The sequence below is a fragment of the Miniopterus natalensis genome, chromosome 18 (genome assembly GCF_054644295.1).
Source record: "Miniopterus natalensis isolate mMinNat1 chromosome 18, mMinNat1.hap1, whole genome shotgun sequence".
Lineage (NCBI taxonomy): Eukaryota > Metazoa > Chordata > Mammalia > Chiroptera > Miniopteridae > Miniopterus > Miniopterus natalensis.
Window position 1 is genome coordinate 40,415,022 of NC_142098.1, and position 21,239 is coordinate 40,436,260.

At 56.6% G+C, this 21,239-nt stretch overlaps 3 protein-coding genes across 3 annotated transcripts; 1 reads left to right on the forward strand and 2 right to left on the reverse strand.

The window, feature by feature from the left end:
• Positions 1-6,579: 6,579 nt before the first annotated feature.
• On the reverse strand, positions 6,580-12,476 carry OSCAR (osteoclast associated Ig-like receptor). The gene is made up of 5 exons (XM_087827058.1): positions 12,440-12,476; positions 11,824-11,856; positions 7,733-8,032; positions 6,981-7,262; positions 6,580-6,710 (listed from the first exon to the last, which is right to left on the reverse strand). The coding sequence occupies exons 1-5, from the start codon at positions 12,474-12,476 to the stop codon at positions 6,580-6,582; spliced, it is 783 nt and encodes a 260-aa protein (XP_087683184.1).
• A 1,064-nt stretch (positions 12,477-13,540) lies between these two features.
• Positions 13,541-15,510, forward strand: NDUFA3 (NADH:ubiquinone oxidoreductase subunit A3). The gene is made up of 4 exons (XM_087826943.1): positions 13,541-13,558; positions 13,765-13,839; positions 15,061-15,138; positions 15,356-15,510. Exons 1-4 carry the CDS (start codon positions 13,549-13,551, stop codon positions 15,445-15,447), a joined length of 255 nt encoding a protein of 84 aa, XP_087683069.1. The 5' UTR covers positions 13,541-13,548; the 3' UTR covers positions 15,448-15,510.
• On the reverse strand, positions 15,252-19,733 carry TFPT (TCF3 fusion partner). The gene is made up of 6 exons (XM_016217233.2): positions 19,361-19,733; positions 18,684-18,942; positions 18,220-18,290; positions 16,371-16,440; positions 16,072-16,290; positions 15,252-15,713 (listed from the first exon to the last, which is right to left on the reverse strand). The coding sequence occupies exons 1-6, from the start codon at positions 19,381-19,383 to the stop codon at positions 15,594-15,596; spliced, it is 762 nt and encodes a 253-aa protein (XP_016072719.2). The 5' UTR covers positions 19,384-19,733; the 3' UTR covers positions 15,252-15,593.
• Positions 19,734-21,239: the final 1,506 nt, after the last annotated feature.

A 21,239-nucleotide genomic window follows, 5' to 3' on the forward strand; every position in this document is an offset into this window, starting at 1 on the left:
CCGTGGCAGGCAGAATGGCAACTACATTCACTCTCCCAGGGCTGGTCCCTCTGGCCAACAGGGCGTGAGTGGAAGTGACGTGGACAAGTTCTGGTTATCCCCCGCCCCCCGGAACGTCGGAGGGCTGGAGCTGGGACACAGCTGATAACGGAGACAGGACGTTGCAGGGACATTGGGGAGGGAGGGAGAATCTGGGGGGATGAGGCAACAGACCCTGAAAGAAGATCTAAGAACGAAGAACCCTTGTGGGCAGCATGGCAGAAAAGCAATTTGAAGGAGACAAACGTTGCCCTGGCCGGGTGGCCCAGTGGGTCAGAGCGTCGTCCTGATTCGCCAAGGTTAAGAGTTCGATCTCTGGCCAGGACCCATACGAGAGTCAACCAATGATGCATAAATCTATGGAACAACAAGTCCATGTCCCTCTCTCTCCCTCCCTCGCCCCTCCTCTAAAACGTCAATAATAATAATAATAATAATAATAAATAAAAAGTTGTCAGTTTTCTGCTGTGACCTGTTCCCTCAGTATCTCCTGTGAAATCCTCAGCAAGGCCGACCTCTTCATTAGGCCCTTGGTGGAAAAGGCCCTTCAGGGGAACTTGGAGGAGCCGTGTTCCACATCTGGCTGAGGCTCTACAGGGATGTAGAAACAACCTAGATGGCGGATCCAGATGATAGAGGAGAGCTGACATCCACATGGAAATTTCTAGAAGGTTGCGATCTAGTGTTTTAAAGTACTATTCCCTGAGTAGTAAACTTGTAGCCAATATATAAATATACATACAGGGTTATATATACACTTTAACAGCTGATAGCTGTCAATTGAAAATGAAATGTACTCTAATAAACACAACCCTTATAATTATATTCAAAGTGTGTATACATTTTTTGGGACACTACACACACGCACACACACACACACGGGTGGGCAAAAGTAGGTTTACAGTTGTAATACAAATAAATAATACACTGATTAATAACATACAAAAAAACTCTGTGTTTCGTGTACTCACAATGTAAACCTATTCTGCCCACCCCCACCCCTGTATAGACATATATTCCTTTTGCTCAATGTGTTTTCTAAATTTGCTGAATTTTGTATCAGTTAACTTTATCACTTTAAATTGTTTTTAAAATTTAAGCTTTAGAAATTTTAGGTGAGGTGCTGTGGAATGAGAAAAACTGCATTTAAAGAAAGAGTGAGGCCCTGGCCAGTTTTCTCCATGTTTAGAGCATCAGCCTTCAGACCGAAGGGCCCCAGGTTCAGTTTCGGTTAAGAGCATGTACCTCATGGGAGGCAGCCAACCCATGTGTCTCTCTCACGTTGATGCTTCTCTCTCTCTCTGCCACTCTCTCTAAAAGCAATGGGAAAAATATCCTCAGTTGAGGATTAAAAAAAAGCGAGCGAGTGCCCTGGCTGGGCCCCGGCTGGTGTCGCTCAGTTGGTCGGGCATCGTCCCCTGCGCCACCCAGGCTGCGGCATTTTGTGATAAAAGCCCAAGTTGACTGAGACGGGCGCACACAGAGGGGAACGTGGCCGGGCTCGTGGCCGGGAGGGGCGGGAAGACTAGCACAGACGTGTGGCAGGGGCCTGTGTTCCCGCCTCTGTCCCTCGGGCACCCAGACGGGTGAACCGGCCAGTTCATACCAGACATTGCTGGTCCCTGGTCAGGGAGAAGAGGAAGCTTGGGTAGGGGGCGGGAGTTCCTGGGATTAAAGCTCCATCCTGGAAGCGACACTTGTCAGTGCGATTGACAACTCATTGTCCAGCCAGAACAGACAAAGGCTAGCAAGGGCGGCCCTACTACAAGGCTGCAGTTGCGATGCGCGTTGACAGGTGTGCGTGTGGGGAGCTCCCCTGCGGCACGAAACCTTCCAGAGGCAAAGGCGGGGGAGGGGAAGCACCACCCAGAAGGAGAAAGGGGGCAAGGGACAAGAGGGAGAGGGTGTCAGAGAGGGGCCTTGTGTCTAGGCACTGTCGCTCGGAGGTACTGTCTTTGGGTTTACCTATGGCTAGCAGCTGCGGGGTGCCACTCCATGGGGTAGGCAAAGCAGGCAGGCTCTGCCTAGTTTAAAAATCTACATATTTGGGCTTTGTTTAAAATAATTGGATATATAAACATCTGAGCTTGGTGCCCGTTGGGCTTTTGGGCTAACGGATCTCAGCCTGCTGTGAAGTGCACAGGTAGGGCCAACTCGCAGAGGCCAGTTAGCTCATTTATAGAGTCATGCCCCGAGTGGGGGGCATTTGGAGATCCTTGGCAAACGACAGAAATGACTCTCATGTCGTGTTTCTAAGAAAAGGGCACCCCGATTTGAGAACAATGTTCACAGTGTTTTATTGCTGTATTTCTCCCCTGGAGAGAAGTAAAGTAAATAAATTCTTAATGCAAGTTAAGGGGGATGCAGGCCGACTCGGAGAATTTATCTAAGGCTTTTGCAGAAAATCCTTCTTGGACTCTAGTGCTCCCGAGAGCCAGGACCATACTTGTCAAGTTTCCGTCTGAATAGCAGATGCGCAGTGCAGGCCTTATTATAACGTACAAGGGCAGCCTGGCCCACGCCCCAGCCCTACCTTCCTACACTTCACTTCTCTCGTCTCTACACTCTCGGCTTCGACCACACTGACCATCTTTCCTATTCGGACCTGTAGTGAGTCCAGAGTTTCGACTCTGATCTAGGAAAGATGTGTGGCCACTAGGTGACTGTAGCTCACAACTTTTAGTCCCTTAGGACAGTCCTCCTCCCCTGGACTTTTGGTCAATGCTGTTCCCTCTGCCTAGAACACCCTTCCAGCCCCTCTTCCCCTACTTAATGTCTGCTCAATTTTCAGATCTCACAGCACTTCTTTAGCCAAGCCATCAGAGATCTCCCTGGTTAGATCAAACCCTTTTATTACAGGCTTTCAAAACGTTCTCTATCTCTCTCTTTTTTTTAATCAGTAAAGTTTTAGTAAATTGAATTCAACAATATATAAAAGAGTTAACATTTTAAAACATCAAGCAATGTAATTCACAAGTTAACAAACACTATGAAGATCTCAATAGATGCAGCAAAAATATTTGGCAGAAGCCAATATCCACACATAATAAAAATTCTCAGCAAACTAGGAATTGCCTCAACCTGATAAAAAAAAAAAAAAATCTAGCCCATCGGGTGTGGAACATCGGCCCACGAACCAGGAGGTCACCGTTGGATTCCCGGTCTGGACACGCGCCCAGGTTCCAGGCCCCATCCCCAGCAGGGGGCGGGCGGGAGGCAGCCGATCAATGTTTTTTAAAAAGAATACAGTGTGCTAAGTCCTCAGAGTGTGATAGGCACGAGGGAAGCACGGTGGGATGGGCGGGAGTTTGCAGGGGAAAGAGTGTCCAATCCGAGGCCCGAAGGGTGAGCAGTTAGCCAGGCCAGCAGGAACAGAAAGCGGGAACCATGCTGGATGTGTCATGAGGACATCCTGGGGGCTCAGAGCCTTTGTGGGTGACAGACAAAAGGAACCACTGCCTCGAAAACTGTAAATTGTTTTGCAATTGTTAAATGTTAAACATTCCCCTACCTCTTCCTCATTTAGATGGAAGTGACAGAGGAAACTAAAGCCAGTAAAACCCAGAAGTCCTGACTCAACAAACTGGAAGAGGTTGTGGGGTGGTTTCGTTGTTTCTAAGACACAGCCACCGTGGGGAAAAGAAACCCGGAGGCCGGAACCACACGGACTCTAACCTGAAGTCGCAGGTTAAACTCCCGTACAGGTCTTAGAGGGCTGCTGGGGATGATCTGACATAGCATGGGAAGCACCTGGCAAAAGTGACCGGCTGGAGGCACCAAGCTGGCGGCGTAGGTAACCGCTGCACCCGCCGCCTCCCGCAGCCACATCAAAAGTAGAACTAAAATACAGAACCACCAGTGCTCGGAACCCCCTGAAGCCTGGCTGCACAGAGGCCCTGCAGCCGGGGAACTGAGGAGGCACTGAGACCTGGTGACATCTGTGCAGAACTGGGCAATGATGTAAGACCTGCTGTGACTTTGCTAGGACATATAAATGCTGTCACTAAACAGTTTTTGTTTGTTTTTTTAAAATATATCTTTATTGATTTCAGAGAGAGGAAAGGAGAGGGAGAGAGAAACATCAATGATGAAAGTCATTGATCGGCTGCCTCCTGCACGCCCCCGACTGGGGATCGACCTGTGCCCTGACCTGGAATCGAACCCCGATCGCCTGGATCCTAGGTCGACGCTCAACAGCTTTTAGAACAGTTTGCCCAAACACCATGGCGGCCTCCTCCAGAGAGCAGCCGGCGGCAAACGGAGAGGGAAAATGGAGAGCAATGAAGCTGCCCCCAGGGCGTTAGCTTCCAAGCTCCCTGCGCGTGAGTTGTGAGTTATTCCGCCCCGCCAGGCTCAGGAGCAGCCACCCCAGGCTGCTGCCTCGGGAGGGGCAGATACTGCGCGCTGGGAAACCTTCCCCCGCAGGCGGGACGCTGCCACTTTGGGAGCAGTGGGAGTGGGCTTGGGGTTTGCCCTTGCAGCTGCTGGAGTGGCTAAAGGTGGAAACCCAGGACAGCGGGTCGCCTGTGTGGCAGGAGACGGTGCCTTTGGGTTTCTGGCCTGGGAGTGGAAACCGTCTGCAGGTACAAGTTGCCACTTGCACTTGCGGTGGTAAATAACCGCCTCTCATCAGCGTCACGATGGAGCCACAGGCGGAAAGCCCAGGACTGCCCCCTGACCCGCTCTAATATGTAAGTGAAGACTCCGTAAGTGGTCTTCAGGAGTTTCCTCTTTCCTGTAAGGTGGAATTTTCTTTTTACAGCAAAATAAATACAATGTTAACATTGTTGTACAAAGATAAATAAAAACACATTTTTAAATTAAAAAAAAAAAATGACTGGTATGGAGCCCTGGCCAGTGTGGCTCAGTTGGTTGGGCACCATCCCGTGCACCAAGAGGTCACCCGTTGGATTCCCTGCAGGGCGCGTGCCCGGGTTCCAGGCTCCATCCCTGGCGGGGGACGTGCAGGAGGCAGCCGGTCGGTGTTCTGCTCTCGAATCAATGTATCTCTCTTTCTCCCTCTCCCTTCCTCTCTCTAAAATCCATAAAGACGTATTTAGACAAATAAACAAAGAATTTTTTAAAAAGATGAGTGGCATGGAGGCATGATCAGTGGTAGAAAGTGAGATTCGTGGCACGGGTGCTGTTCACTCCGAGGCTCTCCCTGGACACCCGGCCTTGCGCCGGGCACTGGAGCTGCCCCTCTGTCGCGTGCACGGATGCCCGGGTGGGCTGAGGGAGACTGGATAAGTAAACGGGCAGCGGGTGAACGCACCCACCCACTGAGTAATGAGGGGGGCGGTGGGTCACTGGGTGTGAGAACCAGCGCAGGCGAGCGGCCCAAGGCGCAGGTGGACGCGCGAGCGCCCGAGGAGTGGGTGGGGGAAGTCACGTTCAGGCGCAAACTCAACTTTGCGGCCCTTCCAGGTCCGGCTCCCTCTTTATAACCCGGGTTCCGTCCTCTCCCCGTGTGGCTCCGTGGGTAGGGCGTCGGCCCCCGCGCATAAGGGTCCCGGGGTGCAGGTTCGTTCCCCGGCGGTGTAGGGGCGGGTGGGGCAGGCAACCCGTCGGCGTCTCTCTCATGTGGCTCCCCCCCCATTCTCTCTGACATCAGTGGGGGAGGAAGCAAGGAAGGGACAGGACGCGCCAAGCGGCGGGAAGGGCTTAGGGACCAGGGTGTGCGGCCGCGGAGACGTCGCTCTGGGCCAGGTGAAGGCGCAGCGCCACGAGTGGACTCGGGAGCGCCTGCAGGGAGCCAGGCCTTGGGGGAAGAGGCAGCAGACTGCGCGACAGGCTGCCTTAGGGTCGCGCAGGGCGAGGGCGGCCGCCGGAGGCGCGCCTGCTGCGACTCGCTGCGCCCAGGTCCAGGCCCTGCTGCGCGCCCCTTGCCCTTCCCACGGCAACGCGCGCGCTTCAACAGCCCGGACGGTGCAAATGAAGCTGGCATCAGGGGAGACGTCCCACCAGGTCTACTAGGTCTACGAGGGGTTTGCTTGGGGCCCAGGTGGGATGGTGTCACGAAGGGAACAACATCAGCGAGTTGCGTAAAAGGTGAGCTGGAGCGCGCGCCGTGGGAAAAGACTAGAGCTGCCTTCAGGCCCCGAGACCCTGATAGAAATCCGCGCGGCAGAGCAGCTAACATTTATTGAGCACTTACTACCCGCCAGTCACTGCTTGAAACGCCTCCAGTTCACCCTACAGAAACCCCCTGAGGCGACTGTTAGCAGTGCGCCCATTTTACAGCCAAGGCAAGCGAGGCTCAGGGAAGGGCACTCTGCTCACAGCACCCAGTGGGCGAGCAGCACCCCTGGGACTCGAGCCCAGGCCTTCTAGCCACTGACCGCACTGCCTCCAGATCTGGGAGGTCCTCGGAGTGATGACCGAGGGGGAGATGCAGCGCGCGGGACAAGGGTTACTCGGGGCGCCGGGCTCAGCCGGGAGGGCGGGCGCGAGGCTCCCGGGGGCCGGGCCGCCGCTCCCCTGCCTCTCCGGGAGGGCTTCTCGCGCTGCGGGCGTCGAGGTCCGGTCGTCTGGGCTGGGTCAGGCGCTAGCAGGGGCGCGACGCCAGCTGCGCCACTCCAGGCCGACCAGCGCGGCCAGGCAGGCGAGGACCAGGCCAGCCAGCGCCAGGCGCACCAGGTTGCCCTTGGTGTAGTCCAAGCGGTCGGAGCCTGGGGAGCCGAGGAGCCGGCGAGGGAGACAGGCCGTCAGCAGCCCACCCCGGGCTCGGCCCCGCGCTCCCGGCCTCTGACCTCCAGGGGAAATTGGGGACCCAATTCCCTCCAAGTTCAGGGGGGCCGGTGAGGGGGGCGCAGGAGCGGGAGACCTCGACTCCTGGGGCGGGGGGCACAGCTGGGGGGCGGCCTCCCGGGGCGGGGGGCACAGCCGGGGGGCGGCCTCCCGGGGCGGGGCGGGGCGGGGCGGGGCGCAGCTGGGCTCACCGGCCGCGCGGATGACCAGCGTCTGGCTGCGCGGGGACAGCACGTAGGGCGCGGAGGGCGTGTGGTAGTAGCAGGCGTAGGTGCCGGGGGCGCGCGCGCCGGGCAGCGGGAAGTCGGCCCAGGCCTGCGGCGAGGCCCGGAACTGCAGCGGGCGCGCCTCGCCCTCCCGGTACAGCGCGAAGCTCATGTTCCGCACGCGGCCGGCGCAGCGCAGGCGCACGGTGTCCCCGGGCGCCACCACCGGCCCGGGCAGCGCCACCAGCGACGGGCGGGGCAGCTGGTCTGCGGGGCAAGGACGGGGCCTGGGTGGGCGCCGGCCTGGGCCTCTGCCCCCCGTAGGTCCCTCCCCTCTGCGCTGGCGCCTAAAATTCTGCTTCTGTCTCCCCGCCGCGCCGCTCTCCTGCACCCCAGAGGCAGTGTCCCCCGGCTTCCGCTCCGCGTCTGTGCGTCTGTCCCAGGGCTCCCCAGCCTCGGCCCTAGGGACGTTCTCTGTGGTGTGGGGTCGGGGGAGGGGGACTGTCCTGAGCACTGTGGGCTGTTCAGCATTTATTTCTGGCCTCGTGGTTCCAGCTGTCGCCAAAGATCCTTGGGGGGGGGGGGGGGGCGCGCACAAACGCCCCTGGTGGAGAATCACACCTCTCTCTGTCTGTCTGTCTGTCTCCAGTGTCTGTATGTTTCCCTCTTCCCCCCCTCCCTGACTCCCTCCCTCCTCCCACTCCTGTGTCCCTTCTCCCCCACCCCCAGGACCTCACCTGTCACCAGCAGTTCCAGGGCATCACTGGGTTGGGACCAGGCACCCGGTGACCACCGTGGGCTCCGGTAGCGACATTGATAACTGCCCCCCTGGGCCTCAGTCACCTCCTGCAGGAAGAACTCCGCCAGCTCCGCAAACACGTCCTGGTAGAGCAGGGGGGCGAGCTCTCCAGACTTGAAGAGTGCAAACCGCCAGGAGGGCTGGGGCGCCCGGCAAGTCAAGGTCACATTCATCCCTGGGGTCACAACCGAGGCAGGCTGCGCTCCCAGTGATGGCTTGGGGTATGAGGCTGGGGGCACTGAATAAATGGATGGCCTGGGCTCGGGTGGTAGGGGCTGGAATGGCCTGAGCTCGGGTGGTGGGGGCTGGAATGGCCTGGGCTCGGGTGGTGGGGGCTGGAATGGCCTGGGCTCGGGTGGTGGGGGCTGGAATGGCCTGAGCTCGGGTGGTGGGGGCTGGAATGGCCTGGGCTCGGGTGGTGGGGGCTGGAATGGCCTGAGCTCGGGTGGTGGGGGCTGGAATGGCCTGGGCTCGGGTGGTGGGGGCTGGAATGGCCTGAGCTTGGGTGGTGGGGGCTGGAATGGCCTGAGCCCGGGTGGTAGGGGCTGGAATGGCCTGAGCTCGGGTGGTAGGGGCTGGAATGGCTTGGGCTCCGGTGGTAGGGGCTGGAATGGCCTGGGCCCAGCTGGTAGGGGCTGGAATAACCTGGGCTCGGGCGGTAGGGGCTTGAGTGGCCTGAACTTGGGGTGTGAGGTTGGGGGGACTGAATAAATGGATGGACTGGGCTGGAATTGCCTGAGCAGCTGGGTCCAAGATGATAGGGGCTTGGGGGACTTGAGGGGCTTGGGGTGCTTGGGGTAAGTGACCGAGGGGACTGAATAAACAGGCAGCCTGGGTTCTTGGGCTTCCTGGGTGCCTGAGGACATGAAGGGGAAGCTGGGGTGAGAGGAGAGTCACCTGGAACCACCACTGTCCCTTTCTCAGCCTCAGTTTCCTCCCTGTGAAAGAGAAAGGGACTGGACCCCAGCAGGCTTGTCAAAACTAGCTGCAAACCACAGGAGCGAGGCATCAACTCCCAAGCTTTCCTCTACAGTTTTTATTTTGAATCCTCACCAGAGGATATTTTCTCCATTGCTTTTCAGAGACAGTGGGGGGGAACATGGATGTGAGAGAGGCACATCAATTGTTTGCACTGAGACTGCAGCTGAAGTACGTGCCCTTTCCTGGAATCAAACCCAAGACCCTTCAGTCCGTGGGCCGACGCTGTAACCACCGAGCCAAACCAGCGAAGGCTTTCCTGCGTGGTTTTAAAACATCATGTCAAGGAGGTGGGCCCCAGAAATCTGTGCTTTTTACATTGCTCTCCAGAATATTTGTAACATATCCAACATATTTCAGTAGGTGCCAAACTTGCTGTCTGTTTGTGGAGGAGGGGATGTTGGATCTCTACCACATACCCTTTCCCAAAACAAATTCCCAATTAATTAAAGACATACATGTATTTTTAACAATAAAAGTATCAGAGGAAAACATACTTGTTTTGGGTTAGAGAAGGTTGTCTTAAAGTGAAATGAAAAATTCAGAAGGGACAGGGTTAGTAAATTCAACCTCTTCAGCATTTTCAAGTTGTGTCTGAGAAAAGACAAATAAGTGACAGCACTGGCCAAAATGACTTACTCATAAATCACATAGATTAAGAGTCCAGAAAGAGCCCTGGCAGTGTGCCCCGTGGTCAGAGCGTCGGCCCATGCACTGAAGGGTCATGGGTTCAATTCCCAATCACAGGCACCTACCTGGGTTGCGGTTTCGATTGCCAGCCCCGGCTGGGGTATGTGCAGGAGGCAACCAGTCGATGTGTCTCTTTCACATGGATGTTTCTCCCTCTCCCTCCCTCCCTTCCACTGTCTCTAAAAATCAATAGAAAAAATATCCTTGGGTGAGGGTTCGCACACAAGCAAAAGAAAAGAGTATAGAAAGAAATCCAAGGGCCAGCCCAGTGAAAGTTGGGTAAAACATGTGACTAGGCAATTCACAGAACAGGAAGTACAATTGACCAAAACACACTTGGCGGTGGTGGGAAGGATTGTTCAACCTTAGCAGTAATCATTAAAAACATTAAAACTGGCCCTGGCTCCATAGCACAGTTGGTTAGAGCATCATCCCGATAACACCAAGGTATTGGGTTCGATCCCCAGTCAGGGCACAGACAGGAATCAACCAATGATTGTGTACATAAGTGGGACAACAGATCGGCGCTTCTCTCTCGCTCGCTCGCTCCCTCCCTCTCAAAATCAATAAAGAATTAAAACAACAGTAAGACATTTTTGACTATCAGGTCATCAAAATGAAAACAATGGTTACTATTCCATTTGGGTGGAGATGTAGTGACAGGCACTTATGCGGGCTTGAGTGCGCCTGTGGAGAAGGCGGTTGGTCAGTTTCTATCCAGATGCACAGGGCTGTGGCCAGTCAGTCCACCGCTGCACCCAGGTGGACACGCACACACGCACGCACACACACGCACGCACACACACACACGCATACACACGCGAGCGTGCGCCAAAAGCTCACGCAGAGGCATTCCCTGCGGCGCTGGTGAGGAGGTGCGAACTGAAAGCAACCAAATGGACATCAAGAGCGCCCGTAAATTAGAATCCAACCATACAACGGCACATGCTAGACAGCAGTTTAAAAGGAAAAAAAAAAAAAAGTAAAGCCAGCTAAATGACATGGAAATATCTCCAAGAGAGATTATAAAGTGGAAGATGGAAGATGCATAACAGGGTGAGTCACGAAATATCAAGTTTGCCTTGGCAAAAAAACCAAGAAGTAGATAAGTACGTATGTGTGCTTGAACGCCTGGAAAGTTTTTGTAAGGATTCAGGGGTTATTTAAGGAAGGGAGCAAGGGGAAGAGAGAGGCTGCTATATGTCCTTCAGTAATGATTGATTTTTCAAAGCCATATATATATTTGCTTTATCATTTAAGCGTAGTAATTTAAAGTAAGTTGATAGCATAGGCATTAATGGTGTTCTAGGTGGTTCTTATTTGAGGTTGGAGTGTAGTGGTTGGGGGGGGAGGTTTGAGAGAAAGGAAGAGATCTCACTATCAGAAAATCTGGAAGGAAACCCAGGGCTATTTCAGGGTGGGGGACCTTACTTTCTAAGTAAGGGAATCATTAGTGTTGGCAGAAATCCTCTCTCTTGAGCCCTGAGCTATGCCACATTCTGAGCCAAGGGTTTGACACGTGTGATTTTATTAAATCCTCACAACAGCCCATTTCACAGAGAAGGAAACTGTGTCTTAGGGTGCAGTGGTTTGTTCAAGTTCATAAATGATTAAGACGGTGAACGTGGGTGGGGTTCCAGCTTAGGTCTCTTTAGCTCCAAAGTTCATGGTCTTCACTACTCACCTATAGCCCTGGCCAGTGTTGCTCGCAGTGGTTAGAGCATCCGCCCATGCACTAAGGGTCTCGGGTTCGATTCCCAGTCAGGCGCATGGACCTGGGTTGCAGGATTGATCCCTGGCAGGGTCCAGTGTGTGCAGGAAGCAACCAATGAATGTGTCTCTCACCTCTCTCCCCCTCTCTCTCTCCCCCCCTCCTCCCTTCCACTCTCTAAGAGTCAACGGAAAACATAACTCCTGTGAAGATTAACAAATTTATTTTTTAACCCTCACCTAAGGATATTTTTTCCATTGCTTTTTCAGAGAGAGAGGAAGGGAGCGAGAGAGAGAGAGAAACATCGATGTGAGAGAGACACATCAATTGGTTGCCTCCCGCACGCGCCTGGACTGGGGCCAGGGATTAAGCCTGCAGCTGAGGTACATGCCCTTGACCAGAATCGAACCCAGGACCCTTCAGTCCGACAGCCGACACTCTAACCACTGAGCCAAACTGGCTAGGGCAACAAAAAATTTTAAAAAATAAAAAGAAAGATAAATAAAGGGAGTGAGAAGGAAAGAAATAAAGGAGGCGGAATGAGGGAAATAAGGAAATCTGGGGTGAGGGCGGACACCAGAAATAAAATCTGAGTAGTTTGGAAATGGGATGTCAGCAACATACAGGGAGCCGGATGGGGGTGTACTCACCATTCGAGGTAATGTCTGTGTGACCCAGAGGCCCTGTAGAAGGTTGGGGGGCATGGTCTCATGGAAGCCCTAGACTGCTCCCAGTCCCCCGTCATTGGCAACCCAGGAATATAAGTCCCCAGGCCCTCTGTCCTCTAGGAAACAGGAACCTTGGCCACACTTCCTCCTCTCTGGTAGCCATAAATCCACAGGTCCAACCCCCACCTACTCAAGAAGCCACAGGTCTGGACCCAGGACCTTCTTGCCTCTGCACCTAAGACTTCAGGCCCCTGGGGTCCACCTTTTACAGGAGACAGTAATCTAAGCATTCAGGGGTCTGGGCCTCAGCACCCCCCCTCCCCAGGGACCCCCATGTCCTGGCTCCCACCTCCCCACCCACATCAGGATCTGGGGCTTTGTACTCCTGATCCCCAGGGGCTCAGGTCTCTAGCCCTCTCCTGCCTCAAGGGCGGGCGGACCCTGCCCTCAACTTCCTCTTGTCCCAGGAACCGGGGCCCCTGTGTCCTCTTGCTTTAGGGCCCAGGGGTCTGCCCCCTGCCCCCCACCGTCCTGGTCCTGTGGGGGTCTGTACCCCGGCCCAGCCCGGGACCCAGAGAGAGGGCGTGGGGCAGCTCACAGAGGGTCAGCAGCTGGAGGATCAGCACCAGGGCCATGGTGGGCAGGTCTGGCTGGAGCGGGAGCAGGAGCAGGGGCAGGAGCAGGAGCAGGAGGGAGCCGGGGCTCAACCGGAACCTCTCACCTCCCAGGAAGTGAGGCAACATCAGAAAGGCAGAGTCAGAGCCCGGCTGAGGGAGGGGAGCGAGGTGGGTGCCCTGGAGGATTGCAGCACCCCAGGGCGCTGTGGGAAAACGGGCTGGGCCGTCGTCACCCTTTGTGCTCACGAGTAAACTTTGGGAACAGCACCCGTCGCCCGGCCGGGCGTGGCTCAGGGGTTGAGCGTCGACCTGGGATCCAGGCGATGGGGGCTGATTCCCGGCCAGGGCACATGCCCGGTTGCAGGCTCCATCAATGACTCTCATCATTGGTGTTTCTCTCTCTCCCTCTCCCTCTCCTTTCCTCTCTCTGAAATCAATAAAGATACATTAAAAAAAAGAACAGCACCTGCTGGGTGCCAGACCCCGCTGCGCGGTTCCGGGGCACGAGGGGCGCCAGGCCCCTTACTGCCCGCCCTCCAGCAGCGCCCAGGCCGAGGGAGAGGCAGCTGCCCACGGGTCAGATTTAAACTCAGTCCTGTGCGCGCCGATGAAGGTCCGCAGGAGGCGCCTGGCCCGCCTGCGGTGAGAGTCGGGCTTCTGGACGCGCCGACTTTGAGCTCAGCCATCCGTCCCCCCCAGCCTTGGTTTCCCCGTCTGCAAAATGGGCCTTTGTAGGTAAACCATGAGGGGAGGACTATTGCCTTTCGCCTTAGGTGAGCTGCAGCAGGAGGCCGGGGGGAAGCTGCTCCTCTAGAGCGATTTCTAGGCTGAGAGAGGACAGAGGGTGGCGGCAGGCGAGCCGACACGGGCTCGCGCTCCAGCCGGCGGGCGGCCTCCCGTCCCGCCGCCGCCGCCGCCCCCGGCTCTGCGCCGGGCGGAGGGACCGCAACCCCCAGGGTGCTCCGCGGCCTCGCAGCCCTACGCCGCGCCAGTGCGCACGCGCAAACTCAGACGCCGGCGCTCCGGGCTCGGGGACTACAATACCCAGGGTGCTCCGCGCGTCGCCGCCGCCGCCGCCGCCGCGACCAAGATGGCTGGGAGTAAGTCCAGGCGCCGCGGGCGCGCGGGGCGAACCCGGGCGGTGCGGAGATGGGGCGCCGTGGTGCTCGGGCGGAGGCGGTGGGGTTGGGACCGGAGGGGGACGCAGAAGCCACGAGAGGGCTCCTGCAGGGCGAGGGTGGCGTGAGAGGGTTAGAGGTCACCGCGGGCGATCCTTGCTGGCGTGACCCTCCCGCGCACCCCGCAGGACTCGCCGCCTTCCTCAGGGATGCCTGGGCCAAGGAGCCGGTGCTGGTCGCGTCCTTCACCATCGGGGGCCTCGGTGCGTGAGCGCGCGCGCATCCCCTGCGGGCGAGCCAGCCAGCCTGCCTCACCTTCCCCGCGCCCCCCCCCCCCCCCCCGAGGGCCCGTCGCCCCGCGCCGGCGGCCGGTCCTCACCCCCGCGGCTCCCGGCCGCCCTCTGTCCCCACCAGTGTCAGCACCCCACGACGTCCCCTGGCTGACCCCAGCCCTAACCTTCTGATCCCTTCACCAGCCCTGTCCCTCCCCACCCCAAGGTCCGTAATCCCGCGCCAGGAGAGGCTCCCAGCCCTGCTGTGCGTTAGAAACGCCCAGGCGGTAGCTGACGAGAGTAACGAGAGGGTCCGAGTCCGCCCCTTTCACCAGGACAGGCCCCCAGTGACTGTAACGTGCGGCCTGAGCGAGACCCTGTGCTCTGGGACAGAGTTACTTGTACCTGAAGGTGCACCGGGGTCCGGGGCGGGGGCCTTGTTAAAACGCAGGCCGATTCGCCAGGGCCGAGGGGGGCCTGGGAGTCTGCGTTTCTAACAGGTGCCCAGGGCTTGTCACCACTGCGTCTGCAGGCCATTGGGTAGGGTTGTTTCTTGGAAGACAGGTGTCCCATGGGCCACGTTAGCCAGGGAGCGCTTGAAATGCTAAAGTATACACTGGACTGCAAAGACGTCATGTGAACAAAAAGTACATAAAGTGTCCCTTCTTCTTTTCATGGTGTGCTTTGGATATACCAGGTTAAAAGTTAACTTGTTTTCACCATCATGTAGCTGTTAGAAAATGTGAAATCACATATGTGGCTCTTATATTTGTCAGACAGTGCTGGCCTAGAGCGTCCCTTTATATGCCCTGCCCCACCCCCCAGGACTCCTGTGCCCACTAGATGGACTGTTCCTTGTACAAAACCTGTTTGTTCATGATTCCCCTGGAACACTCTCAGGACACCCCCAACCCTACCCCAGTATGCTCCATGGCCCCATCTACACTTTAGTGCTCTCATTCCATGACCACCACCTCCTCTCTTTTGTTCCCTCTAGGTCCCACCTATCTGTGCTTGGTTCCCAGCTCCACCTCCAAAAAAATTATAAACCCTTCTGATAGGGATCCTGGGGTGCTGGGGGGCCTCCTAGAGGTGCTATATCTCCTGCTTCTCTCCCCCCATGTACTCAGCCCCCACTTTGCCAAGGTCCAGCTTCTACCCCTCCCCTTTCCGGAGCCACCTTCCGTGGGCCTCACCCTGGTCTCTCCACAGCTATAATTCTGCCTGCCTTCAGCCCCTACACCAAGTACGCTGTCATGATCAACCAGGTCACACCCTACAACTACCCAGGTGAGTAGCAGCTGTATCCATCTCTCTAGTTTCCTGTCTCTAGGTCCAGAAATCTTCCTGGTTGCCTCTGCATCTCTGATTCTCTGACCCTTACTCTCCTGTCTTCTCTTCCCCCTGGGGTCCCAATTGCCTCTTTGAATGTAAACTAACAGACCAGCCCTTCTCTAGAGCCCCTGGAGATCTGCTGGTCTCAGTGGCCCACCCTCCTGTCCCACAGTGCCCGTCCGAGATGATGGGAACATGCCCGACGTACCCAGCCACCCCCAGGACCCCCAAGGCCGAAACTTGGAATGGCTGAAGAAACTGTGAACACCTCCACTGACAGGGAGGAGGCCCCTCCCCTGTGGCCCCCAATAAAAATGTGAAAACTGACCCTAGAGTCGAGAATCTGTGTGATAAGAGGTGGGAGCAGCAGACCATGGCCAAGGAGAGTGTGGGGTCAGTTTATTGGGGGGTCAGTCAAAGGGGGGGCTGGCTAGGGTGGGGTAGGGCAGCAGTTTGTCTGGCTCCCGAGAAACCCAACTTGAGTCCAGCGCCTCATCCGCTTCGAAGCCAAAGTCTTCCTCAACCTTTATCTGGGGAAAGAGTGTGGCGTGAGTAGGCCTGGGGTCTGGAGAAGGCCCTTCGGCCCCACCATTCCTACTCTTCCAGGCCAGACAACCTCCTCTGTGTGCCCCAGAAATTCCCAGTGTTCCTGGGTCCACGTGGTCTCCAAGTTCTCTAGCCGCCGTCTCCCATCCCATTTCCTCCCCACAGCCTCCTCCAGGTCTTCCTCCTTTCCACCCAAGCCTTCCTGGCTTTTTCGAACTCTTCTTCCAACCCCAACCACCAACCCTGCTTCACCTCCTCTGTCCCGCCCTCCCACCCAGGCCTGTTGTGAAGCCTGCAGCCCTGGTGCCTCCTTGCCTGGTCCCTGGACTCCAGGTCTCCCACCTGCACGGGGGCCAGTTCTGGAGTCAGTGGGACTCCCGCTCGGCGTCCTTCCCTGGGCGCTCGCCTCCTCTTTCGCCCACTGGGCCCCTCACCAGGGGCAGGGCTGCTGGGCTCTAGGGGTGCCGGCGTTCTTCTGGGTGGGGAAAGCTCCTCTTTCTCCGGAGGCTCATTCTCAGCGTTGCCTGGGGTGGGAGCATCGGTGCCCTGGCTGCCCTCATCCTGGTGGGGAGACAGGTGGCAGGTGAAGACTGTGTCCTGGGCTCCCAGCTCACCTAGCTTCTGGAGAGCCCCCTGCTCACCTCCAGCAAGATGGTGAACTGACTGGCACGGTAGTCATCGCCATAGGAGTCCAGCACTCTCATGAGGAACCTGTACCCAGAGACAAGCCACCAGGTGACACCTTTATCTTCTGGTGGTCAGTTGGGGAAAAGGGCACTTGATAGCCCAGCTCTGGTTCCCTCTGAAGCCAAGGTGTCCTTGGCCCAGAAGGTGTGGAGCTCTGGGGTCTGAGAGACCTGAGTGCCAAGCACTTGTCCAGTCAGTGGGACTTGGGGCAAGAGAAGGTGAACTCTGCGCCTCAGCTTCCTGCTGTCAATGGGAGATGACAACCCTGACTGTGGGGACGGCTGTGAGGGACACCACAACTGGACATGGTCTCTAGAGCACTCAGTGGGATGGTGGCCTAGCAAATGTTCAAGTGTAAGTTATTTTTATTGATAACTAAAAGGAGAGAGGCACGTGCAGAACACTTCTGGGGACCTCAGCTCTTCCTGACTGCGTCGTCTTTCCCCGTCCTTGCTTCTAAAAGCTGTTTTGTTTTGTTTTTGTTTGTTTTAAGCTTTAACTGACTAAATGCTACCTGTGAGCCAGCAAATCATAATAGGTCAGAAAGTAGGAAAGAGGCCAGGAGGAGGGGGATGCCGGGAGGTGGAGAGTAAAGGGGGGACTAAATTGTGATGGAAGGAGACCTGACTCGGGATAGTGAACACACAATACAGTGCACAGATGATGTGTTGTGGAACTGTGCACCTGACATCTGTACAATTTTGTTAACCAGTGTCACCCCAATAAATTCAATAAAAAGGAAAAAAAAGAAAGTAGGAGACGATAGATGGCACCTGATTGGAGCTTGAAAAGGACAGTGGGGGAGGCCTCACTGGGAAGGCGAGCGAGTGGCCCAAGGACATTTCTGGGGGAGGGAACAGCAAGTGCAAAGGCTCTGAGGTGGGTGCGTGTCTTGCGTGTTCTCAGCAGGGTGGGAGGCTGATGTGATGGGCCCTCTGATTAGGGCGTGGTTAGCTGTTGAAAGGGTGTCAACTCCTACTGAGTCAGGGGGGACCCCTGCAGGGTTTCGAGCAGAGGAGTGACTTGGCCTGCCTTACATTTTATTCATTTTGTTGCTTTTGAAAAAAATAACTTTAAAAATTTCAGTAAGATATGATTTACTAATTTAAGCATTTTTAAGTGTACAGTGCAGTGGCACTAGGTGGCATTTGCGTTGTCGTGCGACCATCACCACATCCCCTGCCCCTAGCAACCACCATTTCCTTTCTGTCTCTGGTTTGGTTACTTTAAGTACCTCACAGTGAATCCTTCAGGATAAGACCCACTCTCCCCATTTTCCCTGAGTGGGAACACACAGTGGCAGGGTTGGCATTGGATCCCGGGCAGGCTGGCCCCAGGCTCATGCCCATCCTGGTTGTGGTGCCCCGAGATGGAGGCTCTCAGCCGAGCTCATCCTGTGAGCTCCTGTTCACCCTCAGCAGCCTTGTGGCTTTGGTGTGACTTTTGCGTCACCCTTAGTTGTCAGGAAACTGGGGCTCTGAGAGGGGAGTCGCTTGCTCAGAGTAGCATAGCAACAGTGCTTAAAACTGGGTTTGGGATTCTTAAGGCTGGGGCCCCTCCATTTGCTGCACTTTCCACTCAGAGGGTACACACCTGCTTCCCCCAGGCCCAGTCAGCTCTTTCCTGTAAGATCCAATCCCACTCCTGGTCCCTGCTGGCCTCAGCCCCCTGCCCCCTCTGCAGCCTGGCCTCCTCCTGGCCCCAGACGGCCAAACAGGGAAGGTGGAGAAATGATGAGAAGCACGTGGAAACAAGCTCTGGGAGCAGAGGTGTGCCGGCCAGAGCAGGCGTGCAAGGGGTTACCTCCGCTCCTGCTGAAGTCTCCGTGTTATCCTCTGTACCTGATGGAGCCTGTTCAGGACCCGCTCATTCACCTGCAGGAGGTGGGAGAGCACAGGTCAGCTGGCCCCCATTCAACGGAGGGTGAGTGGAGCCCCTGCTGTGGACCAGGGAGACGGCCCAAAGATCATCTTGTGGACCGTCAGGGGCTGTACCTCCTGCATCTGCTCACACTGGCCTCCACATGCAGGGGAGGCACCTGTGAGGCATCAGCAAGCTGATCTGGGCAGTCCTGGAAGCTCCTAGAGGAGACAGCACTCCAGGTACCCTGCACAGTGCCAGATTCGTAACAGGTGGGGAATAAATGAATGATGAATGAAAGATTCATCCTGTTGGGCAAGGAACGCTGTGCCCGTGGATAGGCAGAGACTGGGCAGGGGTGGTAACTTAGGCCAGGGGACCCCAAAACGAAATCCGCACTCACCTACCTGCTCGATCTCCCTGCAACGCCGACCTAGCGCCTGGTACTTCCTGCGATTGAGTTCGCGCTGGCGCCGCCGTCGGCCCCGGGCTGCCTCTTCCTCTTCGTCTCGCTCCCGGAGGCTCGAGCTGCCCAGACCCCCAGATACGAACTCCACTTCTGTCTCAAGCTCGCTCTCCAGGATGTGACCACCGAACAGCGGAGGCAGCGCAAGCTCCGAGCCTGGAGGCGCTGAGAACTCTTCAAAGCCCACGGCTGCCATGGTCCTGTAGGGTCAGGGGGGCTCAAGGACCTTAACCTCCGGCCCCCAGGCCCTCCTCCCTCAGACCCAGGAGTCCTGTTCGCAACCCCTCCTTCCCAGGACCCACAGAGTTCAAGCCCCGACTCCCTCCTCCCAAGATCTAGGAGTTCAGACCCCGGACTCTTCCTCCCTAGGATCTATGGAAGTTCAAGGTCCCAATCCCTTACTGAGACCCAGGAGTCCAGGCTTCCAACCTCAGGACCCCCAGTCGCGCCCCCCCCACCCCCCCAGGATGCTGGAGTACAGACCCCAGGCCCTAATAGTTCTAACCCAAAGCCGTTGAGTGAACTACAATCCCCATCAGCCCTCAGAGCAAACCGCGGATAGTTGCACATTCTGTACCCCGTGTCTCGGGATTGGCAATTTTCCCCAAAGCCACTTACCCCTCTCTCTGCTCCAGCTCCATTTCTCCTCCGCTCCCGGCACCCCAGGACTCAGGACTTCCAACCTTGCAAGCCTCTAGGTTAAAGTCGTCCGCAAAACTACCCGGCCCATCAGACTTCACGGCCCAGCACCGGAGACTCGGCCGCTAAGCCTCCTGGGAGCTGTAGTTCCCGACTTCCGTCTTTCCTCCCTTCCCCACCCCCACCCCGAGTCAAGGCTGAAAGGCCTTGCTTTCCCGTCTGATGCCACCTCCAGTCGTCTGAGCCGCCCCCGTCTTTATTCTCGTCGCGACACCGTGCCGTGCGACCACCGCGACTGTCCGCTCGGGAGGCTCAGTCCTCGGCGGGCTGTGAGCCGGAGGCCCCTCGCCTCGCGCCTGCTCGCCCCATCTCCGCCCAGCGGTTGGTGCTAATAAAGTTGTTGTTCCAAAGTTGGGCCGGAAGGACGCAGGGGCAGGGACCAATCAGAGAGCGGCTTTGCGTCGGCTGTGGCGCAATGGCGAGACGTCATCAGTCGGCGTCTAGCGGCGCGAGGGCGAGACGTCATCAGTGAGCGTCGAGCGGCGTCGGAAGCTAATTTCCTGGGAACGGTCCTTCGCGGAGGAAGGAGGTGAGTGTGACCGGCCCGACGGGAGGGCGGGAGGACGCGCGCCTCTGTCTGGGGCTGGACGTGAGCGGGGGCAAGGGCGGGTTTTGCCGGATTGACCACCCAGAGGTCTCCTGTGCTCCCACGTCAGGACTCGGGGGCCATGGCAGGAGCGAAAGTGTCCCGGGCCTTCAGACGACGCCTTGCGTGGGGAGACAGGTGATCGAGTAATGACTTAGTCACACGTGTGTGAAGCGCCCCGGGGTGCCCGCGGGGCGTGCGGGCTGTGTCTCCCAGAGTGGGGTGCGTGGGTGAGGGAGCTGAGATACAAGGTGAGACCTGGAGACTGAGGAGGGGCTGAACCCGTAAAAATGAGGGGGCGGGGGTGCTAATGAAGTTGCTGTTCCAAACGCGGGCGGGAAGGGCCGGTGCTTCGGGGGCGTTGGCGAGGGGATGGCGGCGGAGGTCGGCTGGAGTCAGGCGGCGTCGTTGTACCTGCTCTGTGCCAGGTGGTGCTGCGGCGGCACTGGGGCTAGTGAGCATTGAATAAAACGGGCCCTGTTCCCAAGGAAACTTCAGCTGAATGGGGAAGTCAGGTATTAAAGTGTTAGATGTTTAGAGAACCTTTAAGTGCTGAAGCAAACTAAGGAGCTCATAGATACATAAACAGCGGGATAGGATCTAGTCTGGGGTCACAAAAGACCCACGCCGCAAGACATAATGTTTATGTCTCTACCAGAGGAGCGAAAAATTAATATATTGGCTCTGGCCGGTGTGGCCCAGCGGTTGAGTGACGTCTCATGCACCAAATGGTTGCCAGTTCCATTCCCGGTCAGGGCATATGGGGGGCGGGGGTGCAGGCTCCATCCCCAGTAGGGGGCGTGCAGGAGGAAGCCTATCGATGTTCTGCTCTCACATCCATGTTTCTCTTTCGCCCACCCTCTCTCTTCCTCTCTCTCTAAAAAAGAAGTCAATAAAAATATATTAAAAATAAATATAGAGACCTGGGGAAAAGAGACCATAATGTGGGGGTTGTGTTCAATAAAGATAGGAAGAGTTCCTCTTACAGAAAGTGGGCGAGGGCAATTTTGGAGAAAGGCGTGTGTGAGATTCTAAAGGGGCGTTTAGGAGGAAAACGTGTGTCTTATAAAGAGAAGTGAGTATAAAGGGAACATCATATCTCAGGGAGAGAGGAGGCTATGAGGGGAGACTTCTCACAGAGACAACTGGACATCCTGGGGTCTTAAACTGGCAGCTCAAGGGCCACATCTGCCCTGTTTTCACCTATGGTGT